The sequence below is a fragment of the Apis florea genome, unplaced genomic scaffold (genome assembly GCF_048593485.1).
Source record: "Apis florea isolate Af1SG1 unplaced genomic scaffold, ASM4859348v1 contig_2980_pilon, whole genome shotgun sequence".
Lineage (NCBI taxonomy): Eukaryota > Metazoa > Arthropoda > Insecta > Hymenoptera > Apidae > Apis > Apis florea.
The window spans coordinates 2,750-28,979 of NW_028256683.1; the positions used below are offsets into that span (position 1 = coordinate 2,750).

Sequence of the window (26,230 nt, forward strand, 5' to 3'; positions counted from 1 at the left end):
AAAGTAACGCGACAAATAGTTTCTTGCGAATCGTTTCGAACTCTGTATTCCCCAAAAAACTGGTAGGAACTGAAGTGATTGGCAATCCATCAACGTACCTCGAAATGTATCGGTTTCGCGTTTTAGAAGCGTTGAGCCGTTTTCACAGACTTCTGTTTCCCCCCCCTTTTTTTTTTATCTTTATCGTTTATATCTTTTTTTTACAATATTAATTTTATTCTTTTTCAATTGTTTATACAATTTTCTCCTTTTATCCTAGGCTTTCGTCCTGTGTCTTCAAACGAATATATATATAACAAATATCTTCGGGAGTTTTGGAACGTTTTAAAAAAATTCGTATCTTTGTATAAGGATTCGTATAAGATTGAAAATGAAGCCATAATTTGTTTCTTTTTTATTAGTGTTGTACTGTACACAGTAAGCGATGAACAATCTCGTATGTTCGCTTATTTGCTGAGCAATTATTGTAACAATTTCGGTTTACCGGTTCCGGTAATAAAGCATAGCTATATAAATACTTCTCCGTTATCTATTCGTTACGATAATAAAATAACGTTTACATCGTCGTCTCGAGGAATTAACTGGATTTTCTTATTAAATTACATCGATTTCACTGCAATACCGTCTTAAAATGAAAGATATCGTCGTATCAGCTTCTTCGAGCGTTGAAACGTTTCAATTTACGCGCGCGCGCTACTTTTAAACGTTAATCTCGCTTCGAGGGCGCAATATTCGCGTTTGTGTGTACACTAGGTGTTGCGTGCCTGGACCAATGACGATATTATTCTTCGGCAAAAGTTGAAGATATTAATTACTGTCCATACAGTGTCGATAATAAAAATGAATGGAAAGTAATCAATTAAAAACTAATCATACTTGACAAACGTTTCTTTAAAAAAAGGCTATAATATATCGAGAGTTTTATCAAAAATACAATTTCTTTTTCTTTCTTCTACGACGATTTAATAATATTACAAAAAGGAGAAGAGAAAAAGAAAAAGAAAAAACGAATCCATACGATCCTGTTTCGAGATATATCCGATCGAATCGAGTTTTCCACGATTCAAATTTAAATCTAACGTAAACGTGATTTCCCGAAAAATATATCATCCACGCAGCAACACGACCGAATCGAAGCAACGTCTACGCTCGTGCTACGCTCGCACGTTTAAAAAAATATTTCATCTTGAATCGACCTTCATCGACCACCAGCCACCCCCTATCAACCTCTCTGCTCATAACCAAGCAACGAGATCGATCGTGGGCAGCGATTTCGTGAGGTAAATTGCTGCTTGGCCAGTGACAGTCTCTCCTCTTCTATTTCATCACCAACGTGCTTCGATTTGAACATTTCTCGACTCGAGAAAAAGGGGATGGGGCGGGATGCAAGGTCACGGGGGGAGAAAATAGAACGCATACAACGAAAACATGTTATATACAAATTCACGTCGTCGTTTGTGCATCTTGACGTACACGAATCTTATTTGAAGCTTCCGTTGCACGTTCTCTCTCTTTCTCTCGCACACACGCACCCACACATACAAACGTTCTTCCACTCGCTCCGCTCCTTTTTTTTTTTTTTTTTTCTTAACTCTCGAGAGCAATCGATTCGACGGCCACGCGAGAAAATTCACTCGAAAATTGTTATTACATACTCGAACGTACAATATCGTAATAATAGAGAATTATTCAATAAGCATCGCCAAATGTTTCGATGTCTGTACGAATTTTTGTTTCCGTTTGTTTTCTTTGTTAGTATACAGCGTATATACATTGGTCTTCTATTAAGTTTTGGCAACGTTTCGATGAAGGCGTTCGTTTTTTTAAAGCGACGATTCACGGAGGGGGTGGAGATCAACGAAGAAGGGGGATGAAAGGAGCAAAAGGAGACGTTTTTCTACGTCACTTTCGACCTCGTTCTAAACTTGGACATTCTGTCGGATCGAAAGATACACAAAGGAACTCGCCACGATCAAACTTCCTTTTAATTGAAATCCGTTTTTCGTTCTGACGTTTTTGTTTTTTCTTTTTTTCTTTTTTTTGCAACAATGTAACGGAAACACCGATGTCCCCACCGATTTACCGGTGGAAAGACGTCGCCACGATCGATTCGCTCTCTTTAATATAGGATGTCGAGCGAATCTCCCTTTCGTTTCGATTCAACGGTCACGGGTTTCATCGGTTCGTTTTAAATGAAACTTCGGCTGATTGGCCATGTTCGGCGACCTAGATTAAGACAGATTGGGTTGTTTTCATCCTCCAATAATCTCTGATATCATGTTTGCTATTCGATTAAGAAGTGAATTTATTAAATTGCTTCGAATGCTGAATATCGAAAAATTGGTAGATATATAAAATTATGGTATTTTTCTCCAAGATTTTTTTGCAAAAACGTCTTCGTGTTCAATATGATTCCTTATTCCAATTTAGTTTAGTAATAGTTTCTATAAAATTACAATTTAACTCAGAATAAAATTGTTTGTAAGCAAATGAATAAATATAACTGCATAAATCTTTTTCAACATTTGAGGTTGAGAATGTATTCAATATTCAGTTGAATAAAAATATTAATGGAACAAAAAAAATTAATCGACTATTCAACACGAATTCTTTAATATTGTAAGTACAAAAGAGATAAACGTCGAACAGGAACAGGTAAGTTTTTCATGACGAAGAAAAAAATATACAAATTCCTTATTGCTTAATAAAATACCACAAATATATATATATATATATACACATATACGATAAAATCTCGAGTTGCAGCAAATCGTGCTCTATCCAAACGAAATCGAAACATTGCCGAACAAAGCTCATCGAAGAAATGTCGCACATAATTATTATTATCCTTCCTTCCCCTTCAATCAACTCACGTTTCCTTAATCGATTTTCTTACAAAAAAAAGCCATATCAAACGGCTAGAAAACGCCGATTCACGTTTAATTAAACGCTAAATATTGGCACCGTGTTAATTACATACGTGCGTGTCCTGGTCATCCTAAGTCAAAACACGTAAGAAGGGAAACGATTACGGCTATAGGCGAATCGATTGTGTCTCTGTACGTACGCGTATATCTTTATACCGTCCTTCATCAATGCTGCTGTGAAAAATAAATTCGAGAACTATTATATCGACTCTCTCGATTATTCGTCGTCTACATCGTCTCGAAACGCGGACCAATGTAACGAGTCAAAGTCCATATTTACACGTTCACCAAGGGTTTTTCTGGTCACGGTTGTTCGTGAATGAAGGCATATTTCCGTCTCGTATAAATGAAATAAAGAAATAAGAAATAGTCTTCGAAACGGTAGGGCGGTAAGGAAAGCGCAGATCGGATGTTTTTATCCTCTCGTGTAATTTTATGCCGTCGATCGATCGTGTGGGCTCTTCAATTTTTTCCACCACGATGTTTTAAATATCGAAAAAAAAAAGGGGGGGAAAGAAAGAAAGAAAGAAAAAGATCGTTAAAATCGGTGAAGCTTTTCGAATCGATTCGCGGTTCAACTCGCTTCTCCAATTTCATGGATCGGAAGTTTGTGTACACTGCTGTTGCATTAATTTTTATTCCATACTTAATTAATTTGTATCGTAGAAATTCGATATTTCACCATATCTTTTTAACGATTTTACCGTTATAAAAATACACAGTTTCTTTTCAATAACAGAGTAATAAATCAGAGAGATTCTATATTTATTGTTTCCATTAATAATAATTCTATAATTAATAATTCTCTCATAGATATTTTTCCATACACTATACCAGTAAATATTGTTTCAATCTATGGATAAATTATATTTCAAACTTTCATTAGAACCGATATTATTTATTTTTATTTATTAGTTTAAGATTCTCGAACAAACTCAATTACCCAAACTCTTGATCGATGGTTATAAATCGTATTTTCGAATCTCTCTTTTTCTACGACACGTCTTAAGATTTTTTTTTGGGGAGGGGGGGGGGGGGGAAATCGAGGGAAAATTACACGAAAGGAACGCAACGACGAGTAGCATCGCGACGAGAGCTGTTTCTCTGAGAACGTCGAAAGCACACTCGAAGTACAGCGAATATTTATTTAAAAACATCTCGACGCTACTCTATGCATAGTAATAATTATATTACGGCCGATCCATAACATGTTAAGTGCGCGTAACGATTATCTCGAACCACGTTACTCCCCCATCATTGTTCCGTAGAACCTTTTCTTTTCTTTTTTTTTTTTTCCCTCGCTCGTATCGCTTGGTCCTTCTCCTCTGACAAACACGCAACCTCTCGATCGATCCACGATTTCACGGAATAATTTAAAGTACTTCTTTTAAATCGTGAGATTTGTCCCGAGACGTGTCTCGCGTCTAGTGATGAGATCAGACTGTGAGATAAGAAGAAGCATACACTTTATACAGAGCGGAAAGTAATTTCGAGTAATCTCGATTTCATGACTAGTCGTATTCATATATTCATCTCGAAACAAATCTCATTTCGTTCGAGGATCTTTAATCCTCTACGTTACCCGTGTAACTAATATTTCATTCTTATTTGATTTTCCCGCTGATGAAATTTCGTAATCGAAAGTAATTTGTTCGTAATAATTTGTAATTCGTGTGATTTTTCACTCAAAACTTATTTTCAAAAACTATAATAAATATATAATAAATATAATAAATATTATGATAAACTATTATACAAATAGGAAAATTAATCCAAGACTATCTCGACAAATCTTTTCTCGATCGATCCCGAAAAAGAAACGATTTTTGCGAAGAAACAAAAAATTCCTTTTCCCCTTTTGCTCGCATCGTTAGAAAGCAACCAAGCACGCCAACAAGTCTTGGAGTTGTTCGAGAACTCGTCGAATCCTTCGTTCAAAGCGAGACCGGGGGAGGAGGATGAGACACAGAAATCACAGGGGCGAGGGGTTAGCCGAAGAGTCTCGCGAGCTAGAGGGTCTCCAGGAGGTTCTGGACGAGGAGGGCGGGAGCGGTCACACGTGCCTTCCCCTTTCTCGACTGTCTACAGGTACGTACGTTGCAACGTGGCGCCCGCTCAAGCTGCTCCGACTTGTTGCTGTCCTGCTCGAGCTGTACTGACACACTGGCGACACGCGGTGTCGAACAGCCGCCCTCCTGCAACAGACAATTCGACATGTTTGAAGGGGAGTAGTGACGTTTACCCGCCCCGTCGAGCGTACACAAGCTGAAACACGCGTCGAGGGTGCTTAGATCGTGAATCGTGGCTAATCAACCCCGCATGCGGATCAACGCCTTTGACTTTTGTGCAGTGGCGTGTAATCGAACTATTTTTGTTCCTCGTTGCTCGCGGATAATTAATGGGTAATTCAAAAATCGGGTGGATTGTTCTGGATTGTGGATAACAGATATCGAATATTCTTGGAATTGGGAAATTTCGGAAATTTTGGAACAGAGTTACGAGAGAGTTAAAAAAGATTCTTGGGTTATTATTCGCAAAAATTAATTATTTCAAAAGTTTCGAAAGTTTATTCGGTAGACTGGAAATGGGGGAGAAAAGGGGGTTGCGATATGACGATTTTAAAAGGTTTAAAAGGTAAATGAAATGGATTTTTGAAGCTATTATTCGACGAGAGTGTAAATTTAAAATGATCGTAGAAACAAAATTATTCTTCTTACAGAAGAATCGATTTTATATTCAATATTTAGGGAAATTTATCTTTTCGTAATCGTGTTTGTATTGTTTCTTTGAATATTATAAAAATGTTTGCCATAACACAATAAATTATATCTTTTTCCAACATATAATATCTTTATGATATATAAAAATGTTATGTTATTTCATGGAAATATTATTTTAAATATATTGTTCGTAATGTTCTTTTAAGTCAAGTTCTTTTAAACGAAAAAAATTGTAAGAAAATACGTGTCTTAATTAAGAAAATTGTTTTACTAAACATTTCTAAACAAATTCTTTCTCGTTTAAATTCTACCATTTGACATTCGCAAAATAATTGCTTTTGTTTACAACAATTTTACCAATTTACTCTTTATCGATCACATTTCCAACAACTTAATAATCCATCGAAGTCACTTCGAAACCAAATCAGAAAAGAAAAGTGAGAAAAGGATAGATAGAATCTATAACGACGGGGATAAAAAGGGAAGGATATCCGTCGAGCGATCAATAGGAAACATTTTATCGAGGAAAATAAGGAAAGAAAATATAATATAGGGAAGATGGAGAAGAGACATCGATTCGAAGTGGCCAAGTTTCTACGAGTTGAATCGTTTACGACTGGAACGAATTGTTCCGCGAATGGGCGGAATGGAATACAAAAGGGGATGGAAAGGAGGGTCGAATCTATTTAATTAGAATTACAGCGATGCGAATATGACCGAGGAATCTCAATTAATCCTCGAAAGAGTTTAAGAGGCAGGAAGTGTGGACTCGCGGTATCCGGCAGACTAATTTGTTCGATTACCTTCGTCCCTTCGCTGGTACAGGGAAAAGCCCTGCACCTCTTACACGACTCGAACACGAAATGAAGCCGAGAGAAGAATGGTGGAAACATTAAAACGAGAGGGATCAAAGAGAAAGAGTCATAAAGCGGGGATCAACGTCTGGAAACTTGATAGAGACATAATATATAATATTGTGTAGCTGATCGTGTCATTTCATGGTGGAATCGATTCTATACGTTGAAAACGTGAACTAATAAATGATATTATGAATCGAAAGTTTTACAATTTAGCAGTTTAACGGGATGGGAGCCAGTGATTATTAATTATTGTTGTAACTCTGATGTTACATCGTGATGGCTCGATGATGTAGTTGTTTCATTAATTCCGTTGCACAGTGTTTCCGTTGTACAATGTTTCAACTACGTACTTTATGGAAAAATATAACGTGTATGTGTGCATTGTACCATGAAACAAATGGATAATGGTTTTACTTATACTAATGGATATATAGGGATAGAGTGAAATATATTATATTTTATACCTGAGTGTATTGAATTAAAGGAAATAAGTAACTAATTGATTTACGTAATTAATTTAACAGCACGAAGGAGGAAATTTTGTATATTTGTGTCGAAATGATATAAAAATTCGTATAATGAAGCATTTCTATTTTAATAATTGAAATTTTTGTTCATAACTCAAATAATGAATCCTTAATTAAGGTATCACTCTATATACGAGCTTTTTAATTTTACTTGAAAGATAAGTGAAACATTGTACATCATGAACATCTTATTATACAATATATACTTGATCTGTTTTTAACGTTACATTTATTTAAAATATACTAATTGATTTTTTGTGTACGAGGAAAAAGATTACTAACCGACAAGCAGATATTTCCTTGATGCTGATGCGCACGACGACGAGATTCACTTTGCAACTGCCACGCGCGTATGTAAAGATCACCGCGATATACGAGGCCGCCCCTTTTCGCTCGTAACATCAGGTGCCATCTGAAACGTAAATATACAAAATATATTTCAATCTGCCCCAAATACGATCAAATTTAAAATGATCTCTTCACGCGCGACAATAAATATTCACCTCGGCACATTATTTATGAGATCACCAAATTTCCCATATTTCTAGGATTTAGGATACATTCGTCCTCACGTGTCATTTGATATATTCGATAGAAGAAAATATTTTAAATTGAAAGAAATTATTTAATATATCATTTATGTGTAGATTTCAAATGTAGATGTTGTTCGGTATAAATCGATCGAGGAAAATTTTTAAAAATTTATATATATAGAATACATATATAGAATAAAGAAATCAAGAGTAAAGTAACAGTAGAATTTAACATCAATCATTTGTGATATTTAAATGAAATATTTTAAACTTAATCGTAAATTAATCCTTTCAATGTTTCTATATCATACTTTCTCTATCTGTTTTCAAAAATTTTTAAAAATTATAATATATATTCCGTTCCTTGATCGATTTCTCTCTCCAAAAAGATTTGAAGAAAGAGAACAGTATGGTTTATGTTCGTGCAGAAGTAAAAGAGTCTTTATTCATTTTTCCGATTTCGAACCATAAACGAGAAATTTCTCAACGAGATCGATGGATGATGATAATAATAATAATAAAAAGAACGCGAAATAAATTGCCATAAGATTGCAATTTATGCTCGCGTACACGATGATGGAGCTTCTGACGAGCGTTCACACCCTCTCGATAAAAATAAATTCGTAAATGACACACCCTTTTCACGCGTCACTTCCGCGAGCGCAGTTCATTCTCTTTTTTCGCGGCCGAGCGGCGTGTTTACGAGGCGGAAAAGAGGGTGAATATCAGGAGTCAATAGTCGAGGAAGGCAGGGAGGAAGTGTGCGCGATCCTTTATCACATAGTTTGCTCGCAACATTAACCTGGAACTCTTGATACTTTCTAACCTGAGAACGAGTTTGAGCGGAGATGAAGATTATTTAAAATCTAGAGCCTGTTGCATCCACAAATTATTAAGATACAGCTATTACAGCGAAGAATAGACTTTATATCTTTTGCTTATAAATTTATAAGAATTTTTTAATAATCTTTATCCAAAAGTTAATCGTTCTAAATGTTTAAATAGAAATATTTATAATAATATTGTGCAATTAATTTTTAGAAATAGAAATTCACAGGGACAAAATGAAACATTCTTTTTTTTCATCCTTATATAGTGTTTCATTTTAAATGCCTTTCTACTTTTTTTTATTTCTTTGATTCCAATCACTATCTTCTCCTTAAAATCATACATACGAGCTTATATTAATAAATAATCTGTAGATTTCGTTTTTGCAAATTATTATTATCATTAAAATATAAATATCAATCGTCACTTCATTAATTTCAATTACTAAGTAAGAAATCATTCGAACAAAAAGGATCCAAGAAACTTGCCTTGCTAAACGATTCATAGATGACTTTTGGGATGGTCCACGATAATTTCCATCGATCTTCGAATTTTCTCGAGCGTTTCATGTCGTACATTTCATAAAGAAATAAAAGGCAAGTGTATTCCAGCTTTCCTCGTACCATTAATTCCCACCTCCTCGTCGTTTGTTCTCTTCAACCTCTCAGTCGCCTTTTGCACATTGTTACCAAGTAATTGTTCATTGCTAACTATATCCCAGTTAATTCGCCCTCGAGGGAGAACAGTTACTTCCACGAAACACTTGAACTTTGCGTCACGTTCCTCTTTTTTCCTATTCCTTTCTTCCATTTACTCCATTTTCCACCCCTTTCGACACGGTCATTCCGGACCCGATGTGAAATTACTCTTTAATCCCACGAGCGTGCTGCCATCTCTGTAACGCATTCAGTTGAATAATCCTGATCGTTATCAAGATCGTTACCATTTATCCGGGAACAGTTAAGCTAACAGTTAAGTTTTCGAGGCAACGATGCCTAGGGTGCTCCTGTAATCGAATCCATCGCTAGTGAACGCCATTGCACATCCGTATTTCCCGCTTTCATCGCCATTTTCGAAATTTCCAACCGGTCGTTCCGTTAACTATTCAATTTATTTTTTCCCCCCCCCCGATTTTGCTTCCTCTTTGCTCGAGATTTCGGCCTCGAACCACGTGGATTTGACGCTCGATACGGAAATGTACGAGGAGTTTCGTTGGAGAGATTGTAGATAAGCGTATGATACGACAAATGATACGACAGATATTGAGTTTAAAATGTTGATATTCCGTAACAGATAATAATAAATTGTTCAAATAATGATATATAATCGAATTTAAAATTGAATTGAATGTAACGAAATGGTAATTGCTCAAAAATTTATTTTTTTTTCTTGTGAATCTTTTCATTCTTTCTTTCTTATCCTTTATTATTTTTTAATATATACAATAATGAATGTTCCTTGAAATTTTAATTTAAAAAGTATTCTTTTCCTATATTACAAGTATAATAATATACATAACACAACTATATTTATTAAACAATTTTTCAATCTTTTAATTATAAAAATATATTCCTCTTTACTTATCATAGATCACATAAAAAAAAATGTCATCAGAAATAAACTTGCCAAATTTTCTCTTCTAACAATATTCAAATATTTTCACTTCGAATTAGCAATTAAGCACCTTCGAAAACAGACGTCACGTAAATCAAAATTCGAGAATCAACGCGAAATAAATATATAGTAGAACGGCGATCGTAACGAAGTGGCAACGTGTAGTTTCGTTAGACCAAACGATATCGGCCATTTTGCAGCGGATGAAAAAACACGATTCTTCATGAATTATAAAATTGCCATTTACAGATAAAAGCTGCGTTCCGATGTAACGTGAGTGATTGAGCGCGAGATGATGAGAATGATGAAGTGCACGAGAAAGAAAAATAGCAGATATTAAAGAAGAGGAAGAAGATCACAAATGAGAAGAAAAGAGAAATAATAGAATTGTTAAATAATCCGATATTGTGTTCTTATGTTGTACACAAGTATTAATTACATTATATTTGTAAGAGAAAACGAATTGATTATATTTTTGATTTTCTGTATTTTATTGCTTTGTCAATCGTGTGAAATTTAATAACAATTCAACAATAAATTAAAACATTGAAGAAATATTGTTTTCATGAAGTTTAAGTCACTTGAATTGTTGTATATGTAATACTCTACCATTCTCTTATATTATGTTTAAATCGCTCAATAATTTCCTCATTTTTCTCTCAAAAATTTGGTTAATATTAGTAAAAAATATTAGACATATTGAAACTGTTAAAAAGTTTAAAATCACCAATGAGAAATCTTCATTGAAATTTAAACTTGTTGTATTGGAAAATCTATTTCGTAGAATTTTAACGTTATTTATTATGTTATGTATCGAAAATACTTTGGAACCATTTTTTCCCCGGTGTTTTCTCGAAGAACAGAATTTCGTAAATAAATTTTCCAAAAAATCTGCTCGCGTGAATATGTGCACATGCGATTTCAGGCTCGGCAGGACGAAAATACAGAATCGGAGGTAGCGTCAGTAAATTCCCGATTTATCAGCCCGACGAGCGCTTAACGCAACGGTGACGACGTTATCGTTGCCTATGGAATCATCCTCTGACACGGTGGCTTTCCTCGGAATTTATACGTTTAAAAAAGTCACGATACAAAGAGGAAGTTGCACGTCCAACTGGAAAAGCTTACGCCGCTTCTGGATCACATTCTGATTTATATTTTATACTCAAAATGTAGATCTATAGATATTATTTCGTTGTTTTAACGGAATTAAAGATTCATATAAATTTTGGCATTTTTGATAGTTCGTTTTTGAATTTTATTACACTATAAATAATTAATATTAAATTGTAATTAATGTTTCTTTGTTTCATATTTATTTCAAAGTACACACAGTATATTATTTATTATATTTCGAATTTTTCAATAAATAATAAATATTTAAATACGAGAAAGTAATATATATTATTTTGACAGAACAATGAACAATTATTTACTCTACTTAAAAATTTTAATATAACCAGTATGTGTTTTATTATTTTAAGTGTATTCTTTAAAAATATTATGATTCTCATGTTATTCTTAAATTTATGAAAAATGTCATTTATTAAAAAATAATTGAATCCAAAATAATTCATTTATAAATAAATATTGCAAATTATTAGTAATTATATTTGGCAAATCTTCATTCAATTTATATATCGACGTATTCGATTCTATCACGAATATTCCTCTGAAAAAAATTTTTTTAAATCCAAGAATGTGTGTGGATTTCAAAAAAATGTTTGAAAAGATATCGAACTAATATTGATAAGTTTTTTAATTTATCAGATAGTAAAATCATTTATATACATGGCATAACATAGGTAAACACCAATCATATTTTTGATAGATATCAAATCAATTTTCTCTCATATCATAACGCACAGAAATGTGTTAGTTCAGCACAGAAATGCATCTCCGATCGATATTGAATGTTTTTCACTGATTGCTAATATATAATTCTCGCTGTGAAAGAATAGATTCATCAATTAGACTAGAATAGATTTCCCTGCAAAATTTACAAGTGCAAAAGTTATATATCTCAACATAAAAGCATCGTAGTGTTGAAATTTCATGATATATCGTGTAAATTCTTATATTGTTTTTATCATAGACTTCAGCGAAATTCTAATATATATATGAATTACAATTTTTAAAGTTTTTGTGATTAGTATTTTTACATGACTACGATTTACGATATTTTTCACGAAAGAGTAAACAAAAATATATATATTTTTGAAAATCTATCCAATTTATTTGTATTATGTTTGTACTTTGAATTTTATTTTCGAAATAAATAACGTATAAAATATTAAATTTTAATTCTAGAAATAATCCTAATTGACATTAAATTAATTAAATTATCATTAAAGATGATACGAAATGATGAAAAAAATTTTTACATTGTGTTACAAATACAGTTGAAAAAAGCTGAATGATGAAACATCCTATATTACCTTTTCATTTGGAAGCATAAAATAAATATAAGTATATAAAATAAATATCGAATGTTTAAATGAAAATTTGATATGCATTACACAATATAAATAAATTTTTTCAGTAATTTAATTCCACATTGTGTAAATAGAGAGTGAGAAAATAAATTAGCTCGTGCTATACAATAAATCTGAAACAGTAGCTGTATATTTGAAACGTAAATGGAATCTGGAGCCAATCAACGAAAACCACGAACGATTTATGAGAAGTTAATCTGACACTTGTGCAGTCACTGCAAAAAGGAATCCAATCTATTGTGTATCGAAATAAATAAAATATAAAAATTTCGATAGCGTATCAAATTAATAACAATTCGACTAATCTAGAAAAATATAAAATCGGATATTTGGAAAAACCTAATCTTCCATATTTCTTAGACCCATCTACTTACATATAATAAATCCCCATAACACTTAACATCTCCTTAAATTTATAAGAAATAATATAAATATCTAGTTCTTATAAAAACATAATATGATGAATACATCTAATTATTTTCATAATAATATTTTAACCTTATAATAAATATTACTTAATATGTCGATACTTCTAGTATTAATTTTTTTTCTTAACATCGTAATAACGATTTTTTATAATGATATTATTCCATTAGCTATTCCTTTCTTTGTACATTGGGTAGAGAAATTTCTTTTACACAGTTCGGTGATAAGCATCGTTTAATAGCGCAACTTGCGTAACGATTACGCGTGCGATGATTTGTATTATATACAACAGAAGGCTCATAGTTAAACGTTGACCAATTCCACACTTCTTCTCTGATGAATAATTCATTCGCATGAATAAATCATGAGCCGAATGTAGTGAACAATGAAATGGTCGAAAATGCGGTGTAAGATTTGACAAATTTATCGTTTTACGGTTTATTTACAAGCGTACGTCACCGTGTGGTGGTTAGAGGCGCAATCCACTTAAACAATCAATATTTTCCACATTCAATGTGCACCAGTCTCTACGCTTCATCGTATTGTTATTATTATTATTATTATTTTATTATTATTGCACATCGAAATACCACGACGTAAAACCACGAGATCGTTTCCAACTTTTGATTTTCTCCGATCACAAAGAAAAAATTACTTTGTTTGATTGAAATTGATCGATTGTTATTATTGCACTTTTAAAATGAACAATTCTGCTCGAAAATGAATTTAGATAAATTTGAATTTTAAAGAGAATTGTTTTATTCATCCCAACATTATTGGATGAAACGGGGCGAGAACGATTACTTCATAGGCTTGGTCTTCTTTAAAGATGTCCCTCGAATATGTATGTATTGTAGGGATAATATTTATTCGTGAAGATATTTCCTTTGCAAATTTATTCTGGAATTTTTGATCGCCCCTAAAAGAAATTCATCGATGAAAGTCTTCAGAAATTTATTCTGGGATAGATAGAGTTCTTTTAACGTGTGCAAGAGAAATTCGTTGAATAAAAAATCCGTCCTCATTTATATTCTTCTGTAAATTATATTGAAATTTTTCTAAACATTCACGGTATAATAAAATTCGGTTTTAATTTTTTTTTTTTTTTTTGAAAAAAAAATTAAATAAATAAGATCAAATTTATCTGACGAGGAAGACACTGTTCATCAAATATATACCTAATAAAATTTCTGCAGAATACATTCAACGCCCAGAATACATCAAGACATTCGAAATTCCCGAGTACAGGGAACAATACAGGTTCGTTCGCTGCAATCCTCTAATCAAGATACAACCTTTAATTACTGTACCAGGCATTTTCAAACGAGGATTATCCTATTATCAATACGTGGCTCGATTCTTTGAAAAAGGTGACGGGCTAAACGAAACGTTGGCGAGATAAATCAACAAAATCTCTCTACCTTCTTCCAACGGTGATTAAGCCGATACTAATGAAAAAGATCTCTCGTAACTATCAACTGGACACAAACTGCACGCGCCGTTCCCTCTAATATAGACCTCCACGGCCAGAAAACAAAGAGGCAGACTATTGTAATTACTCTGTTCCACGAAAACTCGCATACACACACACAGAGGTGGAGGAACGCGCGAAATGGTTCTTCCACCGTTGTACGCTATCCGTTCGCACCCCTTTCGAAACCTTCGCCACCCCAACGCTGCTCATACCAACCCTGCGGTCTGCATGGCAGATTTATATTTGCATTTAAAATCTGCACGCTGTGGCACATCTGTCAAACGGTGCATATTGAAATCTTCACGCGTAGTGGTAGTTACACCGATGGCGTAGGTGTTGCCAATTTGGTTCGCCCTCTCCCTCTCTCTTTTCCTCGTCACTTTTCGCGTTGTTTCTCCAAAATTTAACCCCTCGACTCGTCCACCCTGGACCATTTATGGGCCAACTGGTTGACCACGCCTACGTCACACTGCGATATTGTACCGGGCTCGAGCAATTCTTGTATGATTCCAAACCCTCCCGGATGGGCCATCATGACTGTAATTTTTGGACGCATTGCGATGTTAAATTGCACCGCGGTTTTTTGGCCGTTCAAGGAAAAAGGAAATAAAGTTGAAAGGTTTGTAAACGTTGGTTGATGGTACGAACGTGTTTCTATAGCTCGTGCACATCCTATGTGTACACATATGGACAATGGAATTTACAGCTTTTTGAATTGTGATTCGTAAAAGTATCATGAAATTAAATTTTGCATAATCATATATCGAAAGTTAAAAAGTTTATGATTAAATATTTTTGTATTTATCTTATAAACAAGTCATTAAAAATAATGATCTATATCTTCATTTGCCAATCTTACTATTCAATCTTTCGTAGAATTCCTTTGTATCTACGTATATAATCATCAATGATTTATCTATTTCTAATGATTAATCATCCACTAATCGACACACACGCTAAAACTCTACATATTACTATCAAATATTGGTCAATCACACCCTGGTTGACACGAGAACCATCTCGTGAAGTGATTAAACTGGATGGGAACGAAATTTTTCATCGATCTACATCAAACATCTAGGTTTTCAACGTCAATCAACAATCCATAAAAACCCACTAATTGAACGATGCTCGTTCCTCATCCTATCTCTGACTCCAAAAAAAAAAAGGAAGTCAACGATATACCCAATCCTCTGAACTTATTCGATATAAAACTGACTGAACCACGTTGGCCTTTTATCGATTAGCGAAATTCGGAATCATAATTTCGGTCAGCAAGAAAGAATTGATTCTGCGTGCTTGCAAAAACACGATTCGTCGCTGGAAAATTTACCGTGGCTTTTTTTAAAGATGCTATTATATAAGATGCGCGGAAATTATGCAATTAGCGATGGATTCGAGTGTATCGCGAGTAAATTTGAACATTAACCAGATTTGTATTTTTTTATTCAAGTAATTCAAAGAAGAAAGGAAATATATTTCCAAGCAGATTCGAAACTTAATATACTTACAAATATTCATTCAAAACTATCACTGTGAAAATTAAATACTTAGCAAGTAACGAACAAATCGTTATACACATAAAAGTGAATCCTTGAATCGAATTTTAGATTTATAAGTAACTTTATATTGATCCCATCATTAGTCTCGAGTGTCGAGAAAAGGTAGAAAAGAAGAGGGAAAATCGATGTCGACACAAGATTAGTATCGACCATCCTGTAACTCTGTGTTCGGACATATGTATATGCGCGTGAAAGCAGAGGGTTGGAAAACTGAGCAAACGACACGATTGTCATTCAGGGATGAAAGTTTGTCGTCAACTTTGGAGAGTTGAAGTTGCTAAACTGTTCTGAGAATTTGTTTGCGCGCTTATAAGTGGCTGTATCGTGGAATTTTTCAGCAAAAGGAGATCAAAGAGGTTCTCAAGATTTCGTTTACTTTTGATAATTTATCCTTGAGAATTGAGGCTGAGCGATGATGGCAAATTATCGTTATTTTTTTTTTAGGCAGTAAAGATATGTTTACACATGGATAATTTTCGCGAAATATATCGAGTTTTGTGTCGTTAAGATATTAATTTTTGATACAAGTTTTTAATAACTGTACGAGATGCAAAATTCAGAATGATTAAATATAATCTTTTCTTGAAGAAATAGAATGGAAATTACATTACGAATTAAATAATGTTATAAGTAGAATTTGTTATCAAATTTTTGATTGATATCATAGCTCAAGTATCATTCGATTAAATTAACTTAAGATTAACAACGAGACGAAAAATTATATCCTTAATTATAATTTGTCAATTATCATCAATGTTCAATTAATATAATAACAGAATAAATTTAAGAGAAAAAAATTAATTTATATAATCTTTTCGTCATTTCTATATAATCTATCATTTTCAGACATTAATCATGAATGTCAGAAATTTAGAAATAGAAGAAATTAAAGTAATTCATGAAGTACTAAATATTAGAATTCATTTCTCACTCTGAAAAAGAACAATTATAATTTTCAAGGAACAAATGATAAAATCCTTAACGTGAGATGAGATTAAATTTTAAAAAAAACATCTACACATACAGCTTCAATCGAAATTCAACGTAGTATAATCAACCCCCTTTATCTCTTTTTCTCTTTCAAACTCATTATTCAATTCACCAACATATTTACAACAACGAGAATTGCGAAAATCGCAGATATTCACTCACCTAGTGATGAGCTGATGCACCCTTGGCCACTGACCCCGCGACCTCAGTATCCTGACCGTTCCCAGAAGCGACGATCTGTGCGAGGGCGAGATCTCCATGGCTTTGAGATAGTACTTGAGGGAGGGCAGCCATTTGCCTGAAGAGACGAACGACGATTTGGCGTGAGTATAAAGCGGTGGTCGTTACGCGGCCAGAGTTTAGATGTTGTTTCCTCTACTTTAAACTACTTTAACCCCGTACTTTGGACCGTCGCGACGGGAACCGTCGGCCTTTATCCCATTTTAAGCCATTTAACCGTTCCACCACTGTCACTTACCATTCTGGTACAGCCACGAAGCATATTCCGTGAGATGGTCGGGGCTTCGTGGTTGTAGCCGGACAACGTGTCGCAGAAGTGCGCCCGCTGTTGGACCGGTTGCCAACCTCGCCAGGACCAGATAGGCTGGTGTGTACGCTGGATCCAGGGATACACATTTTTGCAACATCCGTATACACTCCTCTGTCCTGTTCGTTTTCCTGGAAAACGAAATCATATCGTTTTAGAAGATCTTTAGGATTTTGTTTAACAGAGTGGTTTAATAGAGGCGATGAACTTTATATTTATTAGGAATCGAAATGAATATTCATATATATATATAGTGTCGAAAAATGGAACACCGATGACGTTTAAAATAAATGTAAATAAAGAAAATATAGAATTCTCAAGTTCCATAAGGTTGAGATCAATAAATTTGAAATTGGGTTGCGCTGAATTTTTAATGGAACCAATAATGGATCGCGAAATCAAGGCTCTAAGTTGCTCGATATAGTTATACTCAGGTATATAGTGGCTTTACAATCTATCAAGTGTTGTATTATAAATAGGCTAGTACAGTTCTTTTAAAAATAAATATCAATTTAAATGTATTTTGAGCCTATAATTTAAAAATATATATTTTTTTATAATCAAATTTCCAATTTCAGAGAATAAATTATAATGTGATGGTATTAGATTTAATTGAAATAGTTAAGTGTTGCTCAAAATACAAGGAATTTAACAGGAAACTTAATAGTCAATTTAATTTGTAAGTTGGTATAAATATAATGCAGTAAACTTATTAGTAAAAATTTTATACTTTATTCTTTTAACATAAAAAATGAGCACATACGGTTAATTTTGTAAATGGAAGAATTATGCAACTCGTTTGTGCTCAGTAATGATTTATTACCAATTACATTTCAGGCATGTTTCAACTGTGTTAACTATGACGACCTATTCCAATCATGTATGACGATCATTCTCGCGAACTGTAACATGATTACAATCAAGATATGAATGTCTGTACTTGCTTTTAACGCATTATGGACATCCCTGTACATCATTGTACATTCTGCGTGTTTCACCGTTCCGTGAAATGCCACTATCCATGACGCTAATTTCGCGTGAACTGGTTAATGCAATTTTCTCTAAATGACCAGCGGATTCCAAATAACCTAATAACATCTCTATGCTACTTGATCAAATTATATGAAATGGTAAAATATGATGTGACTAATCTTCATTTCGAAGAATAGAAAGTTATCTTATTTTTTTAACTAAATATTAATATACTCGATTATTTTGAAAAAGAAGTAATATAATTAAAGTAATCGATTTTTATTAAATTCTGGTATGGATTTATATGATATTGAAAGATGCGACGTATATTTATATATTATTATTGTATGTATTAGTTATGTATGTATTAATTAATATTGGTTATAAAAAATAATTAAATTTCGTTCACGTGATTTTGGTTTCAAGCGAATGACGTGCTAATATAATGTGATTTCAGTGATTTTCAATGATCGAAGAGCGTAAACAAAATCATTAAGATTATAATTATGATTAATATTATACTCTAACAGAAGCATTTTTCTTGTAAATATTTCGCCCGTAATTATAACGAATAATCTTTTTAAAAATATTGTCTGTCCATAAATCAACGATGATGAAAAAAAAAAAACAATAAGCGATAAATAAACAAGATAAAAATAAAAAATTATAACACATGCATTAAAACCAATAAGCGAGCTAATTCTTATTAAATCATTTTTTTAATAACAATTTAAATTATCGTACACGAAGAGGCATTAACATAAAAAAATCGAAAACTTCAAACCCCAAAATGTCGATTTTTCCATTTCCCTTTGCAACAACAATTCACCCACTACTCAAATCCTCATTGCTTGGCAAACTGAGAAACTAGTTTCACGGTTTATCGGCGAAACTACGTGGTTATCAATGATCTGCGAACGAGCTCGTTTCATCAAGACTTCGAATCCCGAGATACGCAACACGCTTCATAAGCTTGGTAATCCGCAGGCCGCGCTTCCAGGGATTTAACGGCGTAAAATTCCTTCGCGTTGGAAGGGCGAAAAATTTATGGGCATTGTTTTCCCTCCAGAACCAGACGAAAATAGGGTATAGGGGGTGTAGGGCGGCATCTAGTGGACGAACTATGGCGGGCGTACGCACGCACGCCTCGCCCCCACCGTCAATTAAACTTTAATTTATCAGGCAGGAGGCGTTAATTAAAGTTTAATTTTGACCACGCCGCCAGAATTACCTTGCCACGCTAAATTTATCGCGGCGCGTGTACTTCGGTATACCATTGCCTCGATATATCATTAATAAAGTGGAACGGCGGTGGATTTGGAATTCTTCTCGTAATTTTGTCCGCTCCGCGCGACGGGGGACTTCATTAGACCTCGGGGCATTCGGTCGAATTATCCTAGATTTTAACTTGTTGTTGTTGTTTTAACCGGTGCGCCTGTCTCTCTGTTTATTCCTCGCTCGAATGGATTAGTTTAGTTAGCTTTCGTTGTAAAATATAGATAATATGTTTCACAATTAAGGGGAAATTAAGAACCTAATGCGAAAAATTCGACGAAACTCTTTGAAATCCACTTTTGAATCATCTAACGAGCGAAACATCGAAAATAAGAAACTGTTCTGATCATATAGTATAGTACGGGTATAAAAGCTGACCAAATTATTGTCGTCAAAGAAAATAGCAAAGTAAAGAAGAAAGATAGACTTTTTTTTTATCTAGTTGAAAGTAACAGAAAATATAACATTTATTAATGAAATTAAACTTGAATTTGTCAAGCAAAAGAATATCATGTATGATCTATTTAAAGACACACGTTATCTTAACACGAGCCTTGTCCAATCAATTATTGATGAAATCATTTCAACTGTTAAAAGAAAACAGATCGAAGAGAGAGATATTCCGCATTTAACTTAATTTGTCGTTAAATTTATCAACGTGATAACTTTTTCGTTTTAAAAACTGACCTGTAAAGCTGGCCAAGATTGTAATGAGCGTTCACGTGGCCCGGTTGAGCGTGTATTGCTGCCAAAAAGTGTTGCTCCGCTTGATCGCCCACCGTGAGTGTTCCGAGGTTGTTATGCGCACTGGCGTACGTCGGCCACAGCCTGTAATCAAATAAACGCCGCTTATTTACAAAGTGATTAACGAGTGCATTGCCATGCATTTAATCGTAGAAGGGGGAGAGGGAATAATTCCGTTTTCCCTTCCCCTGCCCACACGAGCACATGTGCTCGTGTAATAATCGGCAATAGAGCTGATCATTGGAACAATTTTCGTCCTTTTTTGAAAATTTGCAAATTTGCCCAGTATCGTGAAAATATACGCAAACACAGCGAGGGATTATAGCGATTTTAATCTGGAATCGAGTTAACGAGAAGTAAAATTACGCCACAGCTGGAGAAGATAACACTTTTAACATTGGATTTTTATCGCACGAATACGTAATTTTTCGATAGGAGATAGATCAGAATAATAAAATAAATAAACTCATCTTACTAAATCATCGTAATAGGTATCGTGTTATTTTCATTTTTTGATCTTTATACATTTGTTAAAAAGCATTCTCTAGACAGGTTATCATTGCTACGAATCGAAAAACACGAAAGATCGTGTAAAATTCGTCATCAAAGTGAAACCATTACTAAGTCGAATCCGAATCATATTCACCCGAATTATTATCGTATCCGTTGCCCTAATCGATAATATCAGGTTCCCTGTATCGTTACATGGTGGATTGCTCGCATCAACCATTCTGTTTGATCAGGTAATTCCCAAACAACGTGACAGCGATGTTTTCGCTAGGACAAACCGTAGCAGCTGGTTAATTAACACAGCCAACCGGCGGCTTGTGCGCGGCCAAGGTGCAAATGGCTAACGAGCCGCCACCATTGGCCACGCTCGATAAGAGATAGCATCGTGCGAAGTTTCTGGCCACTCCAACGAAATTGCCTCCAACTTCTCGGCTGAAAGGGGGAAAACTATCGAAGAGGGAGGGGAGAGGTGCACTCTGAACCATAGAGACAAAGGCGAAACAGCGAACTCTCCGCTTTCAATCTCGCGGATTGAGGATTCGGGGGCGTATGTGTGTGTGTGTGTAGACACGTGTGTGGAAGTGGCATCGTGGTGGAATAAAAGGCGAACTTGCAATGGCGTGAAAGGTGAATTAGGTAGTTCTTTCGAGCGAAACGATTCAACGATTCGACTCTTCCCATGTGGACAGGATATTACGTTTCGTGGAAACTCCCTCTCGAAAATTTCCTTTATTACTGGACGCCCATACGGTTGACTGGATTTCTAGAAATGGATATCTATTTCTACAATATAATTATCGTGGTTTAATTATCGCGTTTGAATGGACGAGGAAATTAAAACGGCGAGGCTATTGTGATTCTTTGTAAATGAAAGTTTCGATCGTGTTCTGAATGGAACAGGTTTCAAAGATTTTTAATTTTAAGAGAAATTAATACCACGAAATTATCTTCTCGTGTAAGAAATTTTAGTTTATCATTCAGTAGTTTTCGGAATAAGAATAATTATACGCAGTGTATCTCGTTTATATCTATTATTCCAAAAAATATTTCGTACGAAAACTTTCGAGGGAAAGTCTCTTTTAAATTTATCACAATATATCTGCTTATTTCTCTATCCTTTTTCTATTATTATACGGTGTACATGTATACACGTAGATGTGTACAAGAAAATGTATGTACAACAATGGCCGGTATTTAAGAGCGGAATTCCACCTCTTATTTAATTCCACCGCACCCCCCTCCAATCCAATTTAGAGGTAATGCAGTTAGGGAAAATGTATTACGGTGGGAACGCGTTCTGACAAAACTTTCTTAACTTTCTGACGAGGAACGTATATTCTGACAGTCTGATTCTTCGAAGCAACGCAATTCATAACGCGAGGATTATAGAACAATATTATATTTCCGTGGGTGGAACGACACGATCTCGTCGTGATTTTTCAACGGAACTTCATGGAAACTGAATTAAACTTTCTTATCGAAATATAAAAGAATATTTCGTGGCTAAACAATCGCCGGAAAAACGAAACGAAGGGAATGGTCGACGTTTCTCAACGTTAACTGTCTTATAATTTTAAAGAAACACAACTTTGTCTTGTTGTTTAATTTGAATCGAGAAAAAAAAATTTAATTTATTTCGAAATTAACTGTTACTTTAATGGAAATTAACTTGGATGAAAGTTTAATTATTTTTGTCTCTGTTTATGGGATGTAGCTTATTTCATGTTATTCATTAGAAAAAAGATACGTGTTAAAATCCACTTCATTTTAGTTTGTTAATAAATATGATTGTATTTGTTAATATTTATCTGTTTCAATTTCTCGTTCAAAAGTAGAGTTAATATATTTATATAATCCCTTTTTATCCTTAAAGAAAGTAGAATAAAATTTGATTGCGTCCTTCTGGAATACTCTGTACTTTGAGAAATAATTTCCTTTTGAAGATTAAATAATTATTTAAAATTTGTTCAGAACGTATCGTAAAGAAATACATAAATAAAATTTGATAGATTAAAGTTTATCAAAGTTATATTATACATTTTTTGTAGATTCAAAGCAGATATAACTTTTTCAAATGTTTTTCGATTACTTTTTTATACATCAAAACTTAATAAAATACTCAAGAAATTCGATTTTAATAATTCATCGTTCGTTGTCACGCACAATATTCTTTTTTAAAATAAATCAATTGATAAAACATCGATTATAATATACTCAACTAATTCGAAGTTCTTCATTGATAATAAATGTTATTAACGGAATAATATTAAATATTATTTGACGAAACGTTTAATCATTAAATATTGAAGAATTTAACACATTTGTAAAATCAGTGATTTCATATGCAACAATAATACGATGATTTATTTATTTAAATCTCTTTAGAGAAACAAATAATGCAATCACACGAACATAATATAGTTCAAGCTCAATTAAATCACACCTATAATGGTGTACAGAGTGTTTCAAAAAAGGAGTGTTAAGAAGAGGAAATTTCTACAGAAATAAGTCGAGGAAAGGAAGAATAAAATTTTTCCTTTTAAAAAGTTAATTTTCAAAAAAGTTTTAATCCACATTCAATCCTTCTCTTCTTTCCACACTTTTCAAAATCCTTTTTTTCAAAATTTCAATTATACCAACACTGTCATTTTCAAATTTCATTTCAATTCTCTCCAAAATCAAAAGTCTCGAACAACGAAATCCTTTCTTTCCTTTTCGATTTAATTTTTGCGCGTAGAGTTAACCCCTTTCGAACCACTTGTTTTGAGAAATCCTGTACAACATACGTTCACGTCTGCAATCGGTAGAATAAGCACACCCCCATAATGAAGCGTTACCTTAAAGCGATCTTGGAGCAACGATACATAATTACAAAGCGTAGGAACCCGCGAACAGGCATAGGGTACGGGTAATGGGTCCAAAATGAGACCTCTTTAAATCACCGGCCACCTTACAAGATTCGAATGATTTAACTGCACGTTGGTGGCCGACATGAAACTTCTGCTGCGTAGTGTACACCTAAATCGCTTCGAAGCATGAAACTCTGCACTTAATAAAATGTCACTCGCACCCTTTCAGTTGCAACCCGTTGCTCGTAGTCAAGCACAGCGTAACCAGCTTTCATACGGGGAAAGTGAAATCTGGAGTTCCTTGTCTCCATTACAATTTAATTAACGCAATTGTAATTTACGTGGTGTTCTGATCGTTTTGATTTCGTCGATCTCGTTTATTTCGTTACGCATAAATTTGACATCGGTTGTTGGAGGGAGAAGTTTGAATAAAACGAAGAGAGATGAAATCAGTAAAAAAAGGAAAAAACTTAATAATTCATATTTTGAAATATAAGTTTTCACAAGAGAGTAATTCTAAAAAATGAAATTTTCCATCTTGGAGTTTATTAAATGTTTTCTCAATTCAATATATATTCCGAAGAAATGAAATTAGATCTGAAATAATAAATCTTTTACTGCAGATAATAACAATGACAAAAATCAAAGTAATAATATTTCGTGAATCATCCTACTATAGGTATGATATTAAAAAGAAACATAAAAAGAAATATATCTTGTAAACCATGAAATCATCTTACTATTCTCCTAAACTCTATCCATTACAAAAACCTCTTCCTACGCAATTGAAGAATAAAAGAACCTAAACCCCCACACGTGTTCCCCAATCGCGTGACATCTGTAAGCAGCAAATTGACTCGATCGAGACGTCGGGCAAATGTCGTTCCCTTATCGGCGTAATATTCGATATTAAGGGTAGCATCGCGACATACGGATCGTAACCACGCGTAATATCAGAAAGAGAGACGGAGAGAAATGTAAAACCGGTGTACAGGGAGAGAAAGGGAAGAATTCCTGGGAGGATATCTCGAGGATAGTTGTTTCGTAACGATGGAGGGGGAGAGAGGGTTTGTCTGCGAGAGCTCAATAAGGGTGCGCGCGAAGGTCGAAGGAGAAAGCGTAGGTGGAGGAGATGGGATCGTCGCGCGTGCAAGTTACACACAACGAAATGAAGAAAGCGGATAAAGGGAGGACGGAGAAAGAAATCCGGCGTGAGTGGATCGGCCAGCGTCGAAAAAGGGAGGGTATAATCCGAACGGGTATTCTATCGAGTCTGTGATGCATGTTCACGTTCCCGCGGTGAATCCGTTTTATTCGACGCGTTTCGGATGAATCGCATGTATATCCCTTCCTTTTTCTCCCGTTTCTTCCCCTTTTCTTTGTTTTCCTTCTTCGTTTTCCTTCGTTGTTGCTTCTCCTCTTGCATATTGCGCAAGATACGAACGATAGAATTTCTAGAATTAATTTAGAGATGAATAGTATTGGTATGTATGTAGAATATTGTATGTGAAATATTCTGTGTGTATTTGGGATGAATTTTAAAATTATCGTAGAATGAGAATCTTTGATATAGGATTTTTTAAGAATGTTGATTATGAGATTGAAAAGTAATTCCTCGAAAATGTCGAGATTATGAAGTGAAGTACAGGTATATATAATGTTTTTGATCATCGATCATATTGATTTTTTCGAACGAAATATTTCGAAATACAGGTTTTTTTCCCCTTTACCTTTGGACATTGTTCGGGGATTTTTTCTTTCTAAAAGTTTTAAAAAAGAGATTCATTGCATCGTGAAAATAAAATTGCGCGGAATTGTTCGCGAAATCCTATTAGTCCTGACGTTTGATGTGTATAGTTTAATCTGTTTATACGAACTATTCTTTCTTTTCTTTGAAATTTGCAAAGAACAATAATTAAAAGTTAGAAAATGAATTCAAAATGGATTTTTCAGATTTATTCAGAATTCTACTAATTTTTTTCTATAGTGGAACAGACGAGACGAATTAAACAGGTTTTTTTTTTTTTAATAAGAATAACGAAAAAATTAATGGAAAGAAAGAATAATTAGGAAGACGTAAAATGTCCTACAATTTTTCACGTGATAAATTTTACCAATAGATATTAATAAAACTAAAATGGTATGTAACAAAATACATTAATCCTTTGAGATCTAACTCTCTAGTCTTGAATAGACTCAGATAAATAAAATTTTAAACAGGAATTTAACTTTTATTGAAAAGTCGTATTGGCAGAAAATGAATTATGCAATAAGAAACTTTCGGCGATATTGGATTTCTCAACGAATATAGAAGTGTTTGTTGCTAAAAAAAAATGTGATAAATATTAGATTTGGGGAATATATAAATACCATATAT

The 26,230-nt window shown here is 33.9% G+C and overlaps 1 protein-coding gene across 1 annotated transcript in view; it reads right to left on the minus strand.

Moving 5' to 3' along the window:
* Positions 1–371: 371 nt before the first annotated feature.
* Positions 372–26,230, minus strand: part of LOC100864914 (protein O-mannosyl-transferase TMTC1) — a 236,909-nt gene continuing 211,050 nt past the window's right edge. Inside the window, exons 11-15 of the mRNA XM_012489393.3 lie at positions 20,438–20,578; positions 17,435–17,634; positions 17,119–17,254; positions 7,317–7,446; positions 372–5,122 (exon numbers count right to left, since the gene is read on the minus strand). Coding sequence (XP_012344847.1) covers positions 4,937–5,122; positions 7,317–7,446; positions 17,119–17,254; positions 17,435–17,634; positions 20,438–20,578 — 793 coding nt within the window. The 3' untranslated portion in view covers positions 372–4,936. The remainder of the gene's footprint in view (positions 5,123–7,316; positions 7,447–17,118; positions 17,255–17,434; positions 17,635–20,437; positions 20,579–26,230) is intronic.